Consider the following 15,653-nt stretch of genomic DNA (forward strand, 5'->3'; position numbering starts at 1 on the left):
TCCTGAAATGACTGAAAGTTCAATAGATGCTAAGTGCTAAAAAATTTTATAAACAAGAAAAATTAAAGTCATTTTAGACTTTGCAACATGTATTACCATATGTATTTGTTTTTTTTAGTATACAAGTATAGTACTATACAGTATACTAGTACATGTTGTATATGTTACTATGAATCTTTATTATTATAGTGAGGGAAACATTTTTTATTTAACGTCCTTCCAGTTCATGTATCCATGACAAATTTACCACATTATGACATGACTTATACATGTGACTTACACGACTTATAACGTCCTTATACATATGAACTGAAGTATTTATTTACTGTATAAGTATAAACTATGATATGTTTACAAAGGAGAAAATGGAACTTACATTTTTGACAGGTCTGTTGTAAAAAGTAATTACCTTTTTGCAACATTCTGTCCATTTTGTCAATTTTGTCCACTTTCTCTCGGCAAATCATCTTCAGTTCAGAAAGCTTATCAGCGTATCTCTGATGGACTCACAATTTCAATCTTCTGCATAAATAAAGCCAGGAAATTGCAAAGGCCATACAAGTAACTTTGCCTTCTGATTAAGCAACCAGTCCTGCATCAGTTTGGCAGTTTTCTTGATAAAACACCCAGCTTCTACCCCAAATAATTTTCTTGACCAGTGAGATTAAACTCTCCATTAATATGTCCCGGTACACTGCTCCGTTCTTGTTTCTTTCAATTATGTATATGCCCCAGTACTTTTTGCAAAGAAGACGCTTCATATCATAATTCTTCCACCTCTGTTTTGCATGATGTCTTGGAATAGTAGTCATACGGGTGCAGTGCATGGCATTTTTTCTCTATTCTATAGACACTCCTTTCGTTTAGCCCAATGTTCCCATTGTGTTTTTCTTTTTAAATGTAAATTTCTTTAGTTCTTTATCTAAAGCATTTTTAGATAAATTAATGTACAGCCATATTTACATGAGAGCTTTTCCTATTTGCTCTGAATTTGAATGAAATAAGTAAAAGTTCCCTTTGATATTTCCAATAATGTATGAGAAGAAACACCATTTTCATTAGTTTAATATTTATTACCCCAAAAATTTAGACAATAACAGGGATAGCCCCAAATAATAAAAATTGACAATGTCAGTAGCGGGTGTTTCCACCATTTTCCGCAATGACAGCTTGACAGCGACGTCTCATGCTCCTCCTGAGCCTCATGATGTTGTTCTGAGACAATGCGTTCCACTCTTCCACAAGTGCTACACACAGTTCTGCCAGGACATGTGGCGGTGGGGATCATCCAGTCTCTGCTTCAACTGGTCCCAGACGTGCTCTATGGGGCTCATGGTCAGAGGACATTGATGGCTATATCATATGAGGCACTCCAACTTTCTGAAGTCGAGCTGTGACAATTCTGCCACGATGTGGTGGAGCATTATAATACATGAATAGAAACTTGGGGGTGTGCTGGCGGAATTAGGGGATGATGATGGGTTCTATTATGTCTTTGAGGTAAGAACCTGCAGTGACTGAGCCATGTACAATAACCAAATCTGTTTTGCGCCGACTGGTGATGCCTGTTGCACCTCCTCCACAAAAGCAAACCCTGGGGACCATGTTGACCTCAGCGTATCGCTCACCTCGCCTTCTCCAGCAACGCTGACGACAATTATTTCTGTGCACAGGATAGTAGGCCACTGCTGAATTGTCTAGGTCACACAGTCTTGTGCCCACTGCAAACGTTCACGGCGGTGTCTTGGTGTCAGTGGAGTCACCTGCAACGGTCATCTCGCATTCAAGCCAAAGCGATGGAGGCTTGGTTGAATGGTTTGTCTGGAAACCCTAGTACCCCTTACATCTTGTAAACAAGATAAGTCTGCTGATGAAGCTTTAAGACACACCAAGTTCATGAGCAACATCATAAATGTCTGAAATAAAACAAACACCATATGACATCCACTAAGTCTTTCACAATATTCCTAACTTATTGTGAGTAGTTTATATCTGTTGTTGGTCTTTCGGCTGCTCCCAGGAAGGGGTCGCCACATATAAGCTTGGCACAGGTTTTATACCAGATGCCTTGAACCTAATGCAACCCTCCCATTTTATCCAGGCTTCGGACCAGCATCCAGTGGCTGGGTTTGGTGCACTGGCTAGGAATCGAACTTCCGCATGGCCGCCGAAACACCCACCACCAGTGCCATACAGCCATCTGTATACTTTACAGTTTATTAAGACTTAGTTTGGGAATGTACAGTATAGGAGAATGCTGAGGAAAAAACAAAAAAGAGGCCAAAAATATCAGATCTGTTTAGATCTGTTTAGTTGTTTCCTGTGGTTGTAAAGTTGCAAATTTCTTTCATGCTACTTTCATAATAACCTTTATAACCACCACGTAACACAATAACCTTCATAACAAGCTGTTTGAAGAAGTTTTAGGAAATAAGCTTTTCTTTCTGAAAGCAACCCACAAAATGCAGTTACTAAAGTACAATTGAAAACCTGTCTTGTGGTTTGATTTTAATGAAACAGAATATAAGAGAACCCCCTGCCCACCAAACTATAAAACATATTGCTGGAGAATTGCTTTGGCGCATTGTGGCAGCTTGCCATCTACATGCTCTTGTGAAACTTGATAAAAATCTGAGGTACAAATAAGTAAAAAAAAAGTTTGCCACTGACAAAAACTTAAATCATTCACAAAATCATTCATTCATTATTTGGCAAGCCCAGTCTAAGCATTTATAGTGTACTGACTGCTTTTGAACCATGTGGTCTGTACGCTATTTTCAATCACAAAATTACTATACAGTTAGTGTATATAAGCCTGATATAAAGTACCAGTACATTTGCGTTAGACATAGGTGCTGGGATTTTTTCTGTTTTCATGCTAAACGGGGAATAGTCTGTCAGTTAGATTAAGCTACAGTAACACTGTCATGGTCAGCTTTGGTATCCAACATGGAAGCACAGGGGCTAAGCAGAGATCTCCTTGTGTTTACAATATCACCATCAAGACTTTCATTTGGGCTATCCTGTTGCTGCTCAGAACACCCTGATGATACTGTAGCTTCCTGTTCAAGCTCATTTTCACAATATCAATGGAAAGTTTTGGCACCCTTGTCACCTTCGTATAGTGTGTGGAAGCTCTTCTGTGAATGTATACAGCACATTGCTTGTTTTCCAAGATATTGCCTTACCATGTACTCCCGAACTCTTGATGGCATCACTTGAGGCTTATCTCTTGCCCTTTTCAATAGGACAAAGTCCACTGCAGTCCAGTATTACTTTTAATATAGAGGAACGACAGTGAGCTTACTATCCCACTGAGTGGTGCCTGTACAGTAATTACCATGGCCTGGATGGGATAGACACCCAGACCAACAGTAAGCAGTTGATTAACCTTCAAAAGGCAAAGTATGGGCAGTTGTAGCTCAGTGGTTAAGCCATTGGAATATTGATAGAAAGGTCATAAGTTCAAATCCCAGCACTGCCCAGCTGCCACTGCCGGGTCTTTGAGTAAAGCCCTTAACCCTCAAAAGACCCCTTAACTTTGTCATGTTTTATATGTGCACTGCTGTTGTTGCTAGCAGGTGTGAAATTAATTTTAGGAATTATATTCAAGCTGAGATAATGAAATAAGCTTGCTAGGATATATAAAGCTCCATAAAAAAAAGATTTTTCTAATATCTTGCCACATATTTAGTTTTCCACTGACTGTATAGGTGTCTTTAATATTCCACTAACCATAGTCCAATCAGATTAAAAATGAATTATGTAAGCACCTCATCTCAATCCGGCCCGTTTTAAATGTAACAGAAACGGGGGTGCACACTATAATATACCTGTTAAACAGATTAGTAATAATTATGTAAACACTCCTTCTCGCGGTAGGAGCAGTATGTCAAGTCATGTCAAGGATCATTACCGGAGATGAAACTTTGGGTGTATGGGTATGCCCCTGAGACGAAGCAACAGTCTTTACAGTGGAAGAGCCTATCATCTCCACAACCGAAAAAAGGTGCAGCAGGTCCGCAGCTCGACGCTGCATGTTCATCATATCTTCCGTCATTTGCTGCATTGTTCGTTGAGAATTCTTCCCCTGGGATAAAAAAGCAAATTATACTGCAGGGTTTAAAGCCGTCTGAGGAAAACATACGGCAAATAAACAGATCTTATAAAGCTCTAGAGTTAATCTTAAAACTTTTTGATATCACCTCAAGGTGACATCAACAAGAGGTCAAGTCTTTAATCCAGTAGTAATTAAAACACGACATATGGAATTCAGAATCACTTTTAATTAATACAAATGCTTAATAGAATAATTATATATAAATATTTTTTAGAGCAAATCAGGCCTGTGTGAGTGTGCAGAGGAGAAGTGCATGCATGCATAAGTGCTATTATTGTGGTTATTAGAGTTGCTTATGTACAATGCCTACAACGTGCTTGATGTTGAAACTAAATACTATAAGAACTGTTGAACTTTGATGTTGAGAATAAAACAAGAGACAAAGAATTCAATGGACGTTTGAGTCGCGAGTAACCAAGTGTATGTGAAAGTGAATGTTTTTCAAATCCAAGAAGGAATGTGAAATAGTGAGTAAGAGAGATGCTATGCATCACAGAATAATTTCTATAGTAATTATTAGTGTTAGTTATTACACAAAACCTGCCTGAAGAATAAATAAATGAATAAATAAATGTAATATCAATAAATCCACATTTTACCCCCCACTGGCTTCATAAATGTGCCACACAACTATTTTTTAAAAGCCTCACTGGATAATTGCACCATAACACCATTATATGCATTACTTTGTTAAAAAAAAAAAAAAAGGTTTTAAAATCCATTGAACTTTTCACATTTCCATTTGAGTTTTCACATGTTTTGTGTTTAAAGCATGCTCTTCAAACAACACAGTCCTGGAATTATTCAGCAACATTTAGTTAATTTACAGTCTGTGCCCTCTCTCACTGCAGAACCCACTTCCACATGGAGAGCTTCTGTCTTGTCTCTCCTAATGCTTTATAATTATATGTCTGTACCTTTACCATGAAATGCTTCCAAGTCTGACCAGACAGCACACAAGAGTCTCGCCCACGTTTTAAAGTGCTTTGGAGAATCCAAATGCCTTCGTTCTTGGAGATCTTGCATTCCGTAGCATTTAGATTCAACCTACTAGGGTACAGTAATTGTTAGTGAAGGTTAAGGAAATTGAAAATCTTCTGTAGAGCTTAGGCCGGGGGAATAATACAGTATGCCTGATGCAGTGGACCAAGGAGACAGTAACATTTGTATTTGGTTCAAATATGAATTATAGGTAGAATTTTGGGTTTGAAAATAGCGCAAAATTATACTGTCTGATTTGACTCAAGCAGCTATATTTCTTATAGGTTATAAAGTATTAAACCTGGGAAATAATTTAATAAGCAGTAAAAAACGTGTTGTTGACTGGTTTTTTTTAAACATCACGTCTAATTCAAAGCGGTAATCTTTTTCCTGCCCATCTTCTGCTCCACACTCCGGTCCAGTAGGTGGTGGTATTGCATACTCTCATAAAACACATAAATTTTTTTGGCAAAAGATGTGAAATATTTGAAAAGTAATTTTTTACTTGTAATCTGTTTAAAGTCTACCTAAATAATTAAAGAAATTGCAAATCGATTCCAAATAAAAAATTGCCCCAACAGTGTTAGAAATTGAATCGACCAGTAAAAGACTAAGATTGCATACTCATTAAATTGCAAAGCTCCAGCATCTAGTAGTGAATATAAATCTCAGATCTGTTTTTGTTGCATTACCTTGATATTAATTGAGATGTTTTAAGGGTAACAGGAATTTATCAGAAGGGGACTACTGTATACAAAGGGGCCCAAAATATTCAAACACACTTTGCCATAAAAAAATGTATATCTAAATATAAATTTTTTTTTGACAGTCACATGCTAGCATCAACGTTGGTGCGACTTTGGCATTTACATTTGAGCATTTGGCAGACTTCCTTATCTTTAAATAGTTCGTTTGATTATTTGCCGAGCATTTTCATGGTACATCATCTCAGAGTACCTGAAGTAATCTATATTCTTCTATAAGAATATAATTCTATAATTCTTTTATTCTTTTCTATTTTTCTATTTTTTTTTAATTTAGGAGGGTTTACCTTTTATTTGCATTTTTTTTATTATTATTATTCAACGCGACCATTTCATTATATATAATGTAGAAAAAGTTATTAAGATCAGCAATATGTTTGTGCTTTTGCAGAGATTTCGGGGAGCTCGGAAGACATAGCCTTAGTGCGCTGGAGACAGCAATGGCTGGAGAACGGGACGCTGCTTTTCCACATCCACCATCAGGATGGCAATCAGAATGCTGCAGGTGTGGACACTACCGAAGACCCGGCTAGTGACCCTGCAGCAGAGGAGGAGCTGCGCATTCTGCACATCTCTGTAATGGTAGGCCCCGAAGAGAGAGAGAGACAAATGCACTGTAGACAAGAATAGAAGTGCCATTTTGATTCAGTTCATTTATTTAGCGTTGCTTTCCACCTGGTGCACACTACCACGCAGAGTACTGTAATAATGATAGCAATAATCCACAATAACAATCAGGCAGCAAGGTGGCCACCTTTAAACTCCAGGGTTCCCTGTTGGATCCTGATCTTACTGTTTTGGGTTTCTGTATGTGCACTCGCTGTGTCTTTGTGGGGAACCTCCCACCTTCCAAAACATGCTGGCAGGTAAATTGGTGAATTTCCTGCATGAATGATTGATGACTAATAAGCATATACAAAAATGGATAGTGCAGAACAGTCAGCATCATGAAAGTAATGTGGTTGGGACAAATTTTAATCCATGAATGATCATGTTGGGAGATCACTTAAACATGTTGTGAATTTGCACAGCAAAAAAATATATATATATCATAAGTAGAAATTACACCTACATTTAATACTAAAAATGTTCAACACAATGTAATGTGAACTCATAAGACCGGGATTAAACAGCTGTGTGATTATAAAAAACCTACTTGTTAGTGAGACTAAGCAGAAAAAAAGTTTCAAGAAAACAAAACATACTGTAAAGAATGGACTTTGGAAAAATGGAAAAAGTTCATGTGCTGTGATAAGTCTAGACTGACTCCAATCCAGAGCATGCATTATGGTATGAAGGGTAGCACATGCAGTGATGACATCATGTTTTGTGGCCACTGAACAAGCCTCTGGAGGATCTGGAGGCAGTGTTATGATTTGGGGTTACTTTAGTTGCTCCGGTCTAGACTTAGCAATAAAATGAAGTCAGCTGATGACCTGAATGTAACCAATCACCAGGTTATCACATTTATGGCGCATTTTATTGTGATCGTATTGTAAAAGAGCAGGTCTGGGAGCAGGAGAGATCATTTTTAAACATGCACATTGCACCCAGTAATCAAAGATAAAAGCGGTTGAACGTTGTATGAGAGTGTGCAGGTTTTTTTTTTTTGGGTGCAATGTGCAAGAGGTCAGAATGTACAGCTGCATTTTTAACATCAACATGATGCTTGCAAAATTTTATTGAGGTCGAATAAATAAATAGTAATGAATAATACTAATAAGAAGAAAGTTATGCATAAATAGCGTAAAAAGTAGGTAGTCATATATGATTATAGACCTATTCTAATTCATATAAAAATATTATTCTATAATCATTTTCTTCGGTAGCTGTGTAAAAAAAACATGCTTCATATAGCTGTAACTGTAAATCTTTTTCCTTAGATAGGTCACTTTCTCTCAGCTCACAAACAAGAACTCTTATGTATTTAATTTTCACCCGCCTCTTGTACACCTTCAGTTTCAGACTCAGTTTAGTAAACCTAACTTCTCATTTTACACTCGCCTTCCCTCTGCTCAGCAAGAGCTTCAGTTTCCCCACTGAGTGCAACTGTGTGTTATTGTGAAATGGGAGAAAGAAAGATTAGCGACGGGGCGAACAGATGGCTGGTTGCATCGCGTGTCTCGGCCGGTGGGCCGGTTGCTAAGTTCTGCCCCTTTCAAAAATTGTATGCTTTTATAGAGCATCTCTTGCTGTTACCAGTTAAGTGCACTAATCATGCCGGGGACAATGCCTGCCCTCAGCCCCTGGCTGCTGTTGGGCTTATCATGAGAGCAGCAGGGTTGATGGTAGTTTTTTTATGGATAAACAAGCACAAATTAAAATTCCTTAAATTTCTGCCTTTTGAATATTTATGGACATCTTACTATGATGACGTACACACGTGTAGGATCTGCATAGTTTTTTTCTTTCTTTGTATAGACCTCCAGTTTGCACTTAACACCTAATATCACCAATAAAGACTCATACAGTATGCATCAAGTAGTTGTCCCTTGTTGCTCATCATTCACGTTTTCATGGCCAATATTACTTTAATCCGATTGAAATCATTCCCATTAGGGATTCTAAGTTAAGATTTGTGTGGGCGCTGATCCAAGAAGATGTGTGTTTACATGCTTAAAGCATTTAATCAGAATACAACTTTTTTGAAATGTGTAGTGGTTCTGCCTGCTGTGGTTAGCTGGAAACATAAAAGAAAAAGATGAAGATTTTGTTTTTTTTTCTAACTTTGAGGTTAGTTTAGACATCTCTTCTTTTCTGACAAACCCTGCATTATGCATTATGACAAGCTTTCATAGAATTCAGTCTCATCCATGATTGCTTAGGTACTTCTCTGCATGTGAAAAGCCATCTGAAACTTTAGTCAAAGTCCAGATCAGACTGGAAGCAAAATTCTCCTCTCTAAAACTCATCACATCGCTTACAGTAACTCCACAGATACTGTAATAAAAAAAAAAAGATTGACACATACAGTATTTCCTCCTTAAGAAATGAAATTTTGCCAGAAATTTGCACATGAAGATTTGCATCCAGGTCAGTCAGTCCAGATCGAGGTGTTTACGTGATGCGGTTTTATTTTGTTTGGGTGCATGTAAAGTCAGCTGTTGCTGCTCATACAAATACTAAAACGGGTGTTCTAGTTAGTGTTTATCTTGCGTCTTACGGAACATTTTATTTTGCTCTGTTTGTTTTGGCTGTTGTCATGTGCTGCTAGCGATGAACTTGTGCTAAAATATTGGGCGATTTGAACAGCATGTTTAATCGAGAGTGTTAGGGCTGTAGGGCAGTGTGGTCATTAAAAATGATTCGTGAGCAAAATGTAGACCCTGGCAAGAGGGACAGGAAGTGTGGGCGTCTTAATGCTCAGTGCTTGCGGAACTGTGTTTCAGTCACGTATGACGATTTATCTGCACACTCGCGGCTTCATTCTGGCAAAGACTTTTGTGTGCATGGCACCTTGCACTCATTTTTAATGACCACAATTGCTGGTGTTGCTCAGGTTGGCTGTCATTGTTTAAACAATATAAGATGTTTCTTCAGGGTATCTAAGTGTAGGATATTTTCTTAGAGCACAGTATAAGGTTTGCTTTGGCTATCATCGGTAATCATGAATTACTCCTAGAGTGCTGTCATTAACGTATGTACATAAGAGTAACTTCACATCAGCATAAGCGGTGCTGGATGTAGAAATTGAAGCATTGTTTTATGGTTGCATAGAAATAAGCTCCGTATCAGATACTTTATACCAGTGTTTATAATGATGCATCCCTCTCAGCTTTAGTGATATTTATAATTTCATGTACGGCTTGACTTTTCACTGTAACAATTTGCTTTTTATGTTTATTCACCTACATACATAAACTATAAAATTCTCATTTTTGCGCCTGGGAATATAATCTTCTCCTATAAAGCTATCAATTTTTATGTTTTCATATGCAGTGTTTTATTGTAGGCTGCAGACTGTTATTTGTAACATAAGTACATGGTAATGCTGGGCTTTTATAACTCATAAGTAACCTGGCACTTAAGTGTTGAACAGAAGGTGGTCCACTTCAAATGAATGAATGACCTTCGCTTTCTGCTTGTTCAGTTTCTCCAACCTTCAGGGCCCCTACGGGAACTCATACTCTTTAACAAGCTCTCACCTACCTTGGTTTGCACCCATTTTTGTACCCGCATTCTCCCAGCGGTTGCTGTCCTCTTCATGTTGAGGTGTCCCTCATGTGCCTCTCCTTCATGTCGGCTGGGCATTTTGCAACCAGCAATTTGCTCTCCTCTGCAGGGTGTTACATTCACACAGCATTCACAGAGCCCTCATTTTCTCATTTGCTCGTTCCCCAATGGTTTGATGCTTGTCAGAGGGCTGGCTCAGCTCTTCTATGCCCTTGCAGTGAATTGTGAAAACATGAGAAAGAAGGGTGACCAGTTGTGGGGGGAAAAAAACAACCTCTCATTACTTTTCATTACGCTTGACATGTGGCCATACTGCATGAGCAGAAAGTACAATAGATTGGATAGCACTTATGGTGAAGAAATATATGACAGTCTTTCCAGTAAATGCATGTTGCATGCTGTGCCTGTGAATTTCCTTCTTAATGAGCAGAGTACCAGGCTGTTGGACACTATACCCAGTTCATATCTTCAAGGCAAACAAAAATGCCTTCAGTGCTTTCTACCAGTGAAAAGTTATTCTCTTTGTGTTGTTTTTTTTCTTTTAGCTTCATTCCTTTGCTACCATTTATTGCTCAGATGGAACATTACCAGCTACAGAGGTATAACTAAAAACATTTTGAATAAATGTCACCTGCCAAGTCACATTAATATCAGTTTATTGAAAAACATATTGGTAGATACTGTTCTAAAGTAAAAGGAGGCATGGTATCCCTGAACAAGTTTTTTCTTTTTTTTCTTTTGCCATCCATCATTTTCCAGCCCAAAATGTACCAATCTCACACTTATCCACAGTGACACTAAAATGTGCTATGGCTTGCATGTTCTTAGATCACTTGGCGTTGAGTCCTACCCCTGTTTCGGCTGGATTGTCTAAACAATAGGATGGAGGCTAATGTAATTATTTTGTCAACTACTTTAAAACAACCTTTAAGATTATCAGCCTACTCTTTACTTTGGTATGCTATACATCAATATAATCACTATAGACATTATTATTATCATAAAGTGTTTGGTTATATTTCCCATCGTTCCATTATACAAGAATTTCTTTTACTTTAAAAAGCAAAGCTTGTGGTTCTTCCTTCTGAAGTTAAATTAAATTAAGCTTTATTTGTCACATATACATTACAGCACAGTAAAATTCCTTCTTTGCATATCCCAGTGTAACTGGGGTCAGCCATGATACAGTACAGCGCCCCTTACTAGGACTACCAGAGAGGGGCCATTTGGCCCGGTTGTTTTTACCTAATATCCTTAATCACAAGTGAACAGTTGCCTTTGTTCTGTAAATATGGCAATTACTTACTTAATTACATACTTAAATGAATGGGAGTCAATTGTCGGTGATTAAGTTGTTAGTTTAAAACCAAGGGCCATTTAGTCTACATCTGGTAGAGCTGGAGGGGTCAGAAAAACCTGGTAGTTCTAGGGCATTGCTCAAGGGCCCATCAGTAGCAACCTGGTGGAGCTGGGGTTGAACCGCCAACCTTCCGATCAGTAACTCAGTGCCTTTGCCCTCTTAGCCACCACTGCCCCTATATGTTATATATCCCTTAAAATCTTTGCTTTGTTGTTGAATTACGAATCTACACTTTAAAACTCATTATCATCTTAAAATATGATTATGATGGTTACATCTCTGTTTTTTTCCCCCTTTTATTTTTCCTCTACACCTACCCACTGGACTTTGTAGAGTTAGTGTTGTTAGTGCTCGGAAACACTTCCCTCCACTCTTCTCTAGCCAGTTATTTATGAATTCTCTCTCTTCTGGGAATTAGAGAGGATTGAGTATCAGAGGAAACATACAGCGTGGCATTAAGTTATTTGATATAGAGAGCAGTAGCAGCAATAAAGGGGGAAAAAAATCAATGTCTTTCTTATTGGCCTAGAGCCAATAGTGTTTAAATATTTTGCTCAGTAGGTCTCCTCTGTGGGATTACACATGTCATGTTTCAAATCTCCATCTGGATATGGTTCTATGGCTACAAGAAGTCAAACTGAAGACTTGGCAAGGTATATGCACGCAAAAATTCTGCACTAACTTCTGGACAACCTGCTCTTTCTTACTTTGGTAAGCTGCATGATGAATCCCACTTGATCTTAATTTGAAGGAGTGTGCCTGCTTTTACGTAATTACCATACATCCCCTTCCAACCACCATATTAGGGCAGGTGCAAGTCATGCGAAAGTGCGAAAGTAGTTGTGACATCCAAGTACTTTAAAATCCACTGATAACTGACCTTTCTAAATTGGTTTTGAGGGTTTTGTGCCATTGTATTGCCATTTTTAGCACTATTTTAGAATGTAATGCATTTACAGTAGGCTTATGATTGGGCCACTGGATTGAGCCTTAAACATTCAGTGAACATTGATCTTCATAAGAAGAGCATTTATAAAACAGGCTTGAACACTAAGGAGATGGATTTCAGCCCTGCTAGCGATCTTGTGCAGAAAGTGATGTAGTGTGTGATCCCCTAGAGCACAAGAAAGCAAGATTGTGACCAATGTCTGAGTACTGGAAATGGGGGCAAGCAATGTTAAAAGCAGGGAAAGATGAATTAGGTAGCTGTGAGGGTGACATCCTTGAAATTGTTATTGTAGGCCTAACCTTCAAGTCCAGAAGTATCATGCCTGAAAGGCAGGCGTGCTTAATGCTGATTAAAACTGTGAATAATTTTGTATAACACACTTGGCCTCATCCAGCAACATTCTCTTCGATTTCACTTTAATTTTCTCTTAATTCCCTGTCTGAAAATCTTCACCAGATGCACTGGACACTTTTTAACCATCTCAATCCGCTCTTACCTTAGCGAGCTGGATGATGAATCCCTCTTGATCTTGAGTTGGAGGGCTGTGTCTGATTTTGCGTAATTAGCATGCATACCTCCTAACCACCATATTAGGGCAGGTGCAAGTCATGCTGTGTGCGAATCAAGAGGTAATAAGAAGAAGAACTACAGTGGTGGTGACATCAAAGTACTTTGAAATTAACTTAAACAAGGTAAGCAGTTAGAGTGAAGACCGTGTCGGCAGAGGGATGCACAGTGAACTGGATAGTGATTTTCATAATTATGTGTTTCAGAGTGCTCGTGGCAGTTCGAAACGGCTCAGCAGCCATTCATCTGTCTCATCAAATCTGCACGATCTCTAAAACATGCTTTCTGAGCACGGCCTGGATGGCCAAAGCGTCCAACAGCAATCTGTAAGCCATTCAGAAGCTGAACGGACACACACATTCAAAGGCTTTTTATAGTCTTAACTGGGATCAAGTTACCAATTTAGCCAATTCCTTTAAAGACATCTAATAATCTAAATTTGAGTTTCATTCATTCAATTTTTCTTCATTTTGAAACTGTGTGTCCTTGCATTGGACAAGCAATTTGCATACTGTGAAAACAGTTTCTTCCTCTCTTTTAGGTACCTAATAGAAAAAAAGAAAGAAAAAATAAGCAAAACAAGACTGATTTCACGTATATGATGCATGTAAATAATTTAAATAAATTGCAAACTACAGTAGGTACTCCATCTATTGTATCTATCTAGCTATGCACTACCAGTCAGTAGTTTGGACACACCTTTTAGTTCCATGGTCTTTCCTGATTTGTATGCAATAAATATGCAATAATGTCCACTAAACCCATGATATTGAGACGTGTCTGCTACTTATGCTTTGTAAAGCTTTCATAATGGTTCCAACCTAAAATGCTGTTAATTGGTGATTTTTGAGGCTGGTGACTCTAAATAAACTTCTCCTCTGCAGCAGAGGTACAGTAAGTCTTGATCTTTTTTTCCTGGGATGGTCTTCATAAGAGCCAGTTTGATGCTTGATGGGTATTGCAAATGCACTTGACAATACTGTTCTTACAAAAACCATTCGAGGGCAGCTGACTTGTTTTTGTTGATGTTGTTGTTACTTAATTATCGAATGTCATATAAGTTATTTTATAGTTAAAAAATATATCAGTATAGTTTTATAATGTAGAAAAAATAAATTTCTAGAAAAACAAAACAAAAAACTTGTGTCCAAACTTTTGACTGGTATATGCATATATACTGTACACACATACAGTATACAAGCTTGACTTTTTGAATGGTGGGAGGAAGCCAGAGAACCAGGAGGAATGCAGGAAGTAGAGGTGAAATTCCACACACAAACCAGTTCAGGATTCAACTGGTGTTCTGCGCTCGTGTAAAGCTAATTTGGCTGGCTCAGATTAGCTATAGTGTGACATATTTATCAAAAAATGTTTTTTTTTTCATAAATGACAAAGTATGTGCCTAACTAAGAAAGATCAAACAGAAATACTGTCTATTATGTAATATTTGTCATGGAAATGAAATATTAAAACTCTTTATGTATGATCATTTTCAAACTAATAACGGCGATGATCCAATCAGAATTCAATATTATAACGTGCTGCTCACAAGGTCACGCAAATTTGCCAAATTTTTCGTGCTGTTCGCATTTTTTAATGGCCAAGAGAACAGTCCAAGCACAGCTTTTGACGTATTTTAAAAAGAAGAGAATTGAAGGTATGATATACATACGCACAAACCCTCTCAGCAGAGACGTGAGGAACACAGAGGATTCAGTTTAACACCATGACTGACAGCTTTAATGATTATAAAAGATGATTTCCCTACCCAATTTGTGTAATTTTATTCTCGATTTAAAGAAGAGGCTTTGTTTTTTCATTAGACTTTGTGGCTTCACCTACACGCTTGGGTGCAAAAGGGTAAAAATAGAAATGTTTAAATGTCACAATAGTAATTTGATGATTTGTTAATTCTACAGAATAATGTAGATAATTGACTGGTGCGTAGTCATACAATACTACAATACTAATAAATTAAATGATCTCATGACTAATGTTTATGTACTGTGGATTTTTATTCTACTCTTATAATCCTCCCCAGATGAAAGCCTTGGAAAGGATCAAATGATAGTTTTGACAATAGCATGTTTAAATGCATGTGTTTTGTTTTCATGGCTCCAAGTTGATTAAATAAAAAAAAATTATATATTTTGCTATCATTTCGTATGGTTAGTTGTAGTAAAAACTAAAATAAATACCATCCCTCTTGAATTTGTTTTTACAAATCGACCATTGAATATGCCAACACAGTAACGTCAGCTAGACGGACAAAACACCACGGAAAATATCATTACATGAATTGCTCAGGTGCCTTTACAATTTTCGCATCTCTAATGTGCACAAACAACAGTGGAAGATCTGGGGAAAAGGGACGAGGTATAACCAAAAGTGAATGTAGAGCAGTTTGATCAGGACGAGAACAAAGGAGAAGAGAGGAGGTGTGGAAGAAGTAGAAAGAGGTAGGAAAAGGGGATGTAAGAGAACGTCGAGAGATGCCGGGCAGAGACGGTATTGTCTCGGGACCAGTCCTGTAATGTAATCTATTTTTTCTATACTTGTGACATTCCTATTCAACAAGAACAAGGACAGGAATAACTGGGATTGTGGCAGATTGTGGTGTTTCGAGGTAATATCCTGTCATTCAGCCCTGGAAGAGAAGTAGGTTGAAATTCATTCACGATTGCTAATATAGTGTTTTTTCCTGGAGAAAGAACATAATGAACGAAGCCCATATGACAA

The 15,653-nt window shown here is 37.8% G+C and overlaps 1 protein-coding gene across 3 annotated transcripts in view; it reads left to right on the forward strand.

The window, feature by feature from the left end:
• astn1 (astrotactin 1) overlaps nt 1–15,653 on the forward strand; it is a 263,789-nt gene that overhangs the window by 56,170 nt on the left and 191,966 nt on the right. For all 3 annotated transcript variants that reach the window (XM_053504192.1, XM_053504985.1, XM_053505503.1), the window contains exon 2: nt 6,257–6,447. In XM_053504192.1, the coding sequence (XP_053360167.1) occupies nt 6,257–6,447 (191 nt within the window). The remainder of the gene's footprint in view (nt 1–6,256; nt 6,448–15,653) is intronic.

This window comes from Clarias gariepinus, chromosome 1 (genome assembly GCF_024256425.1).
Source record: "Clarias gariepinus isolate MV-2021 ecotype Netherlands chromosome 1, CGAR_prim_01v2, whole genome shotgun sequence".
NCBI lineage: Eukaryota > Metazoa > Chordata > Actinopteri > Siluriformes > Clariidae > Clarias > Clarias gariepinus.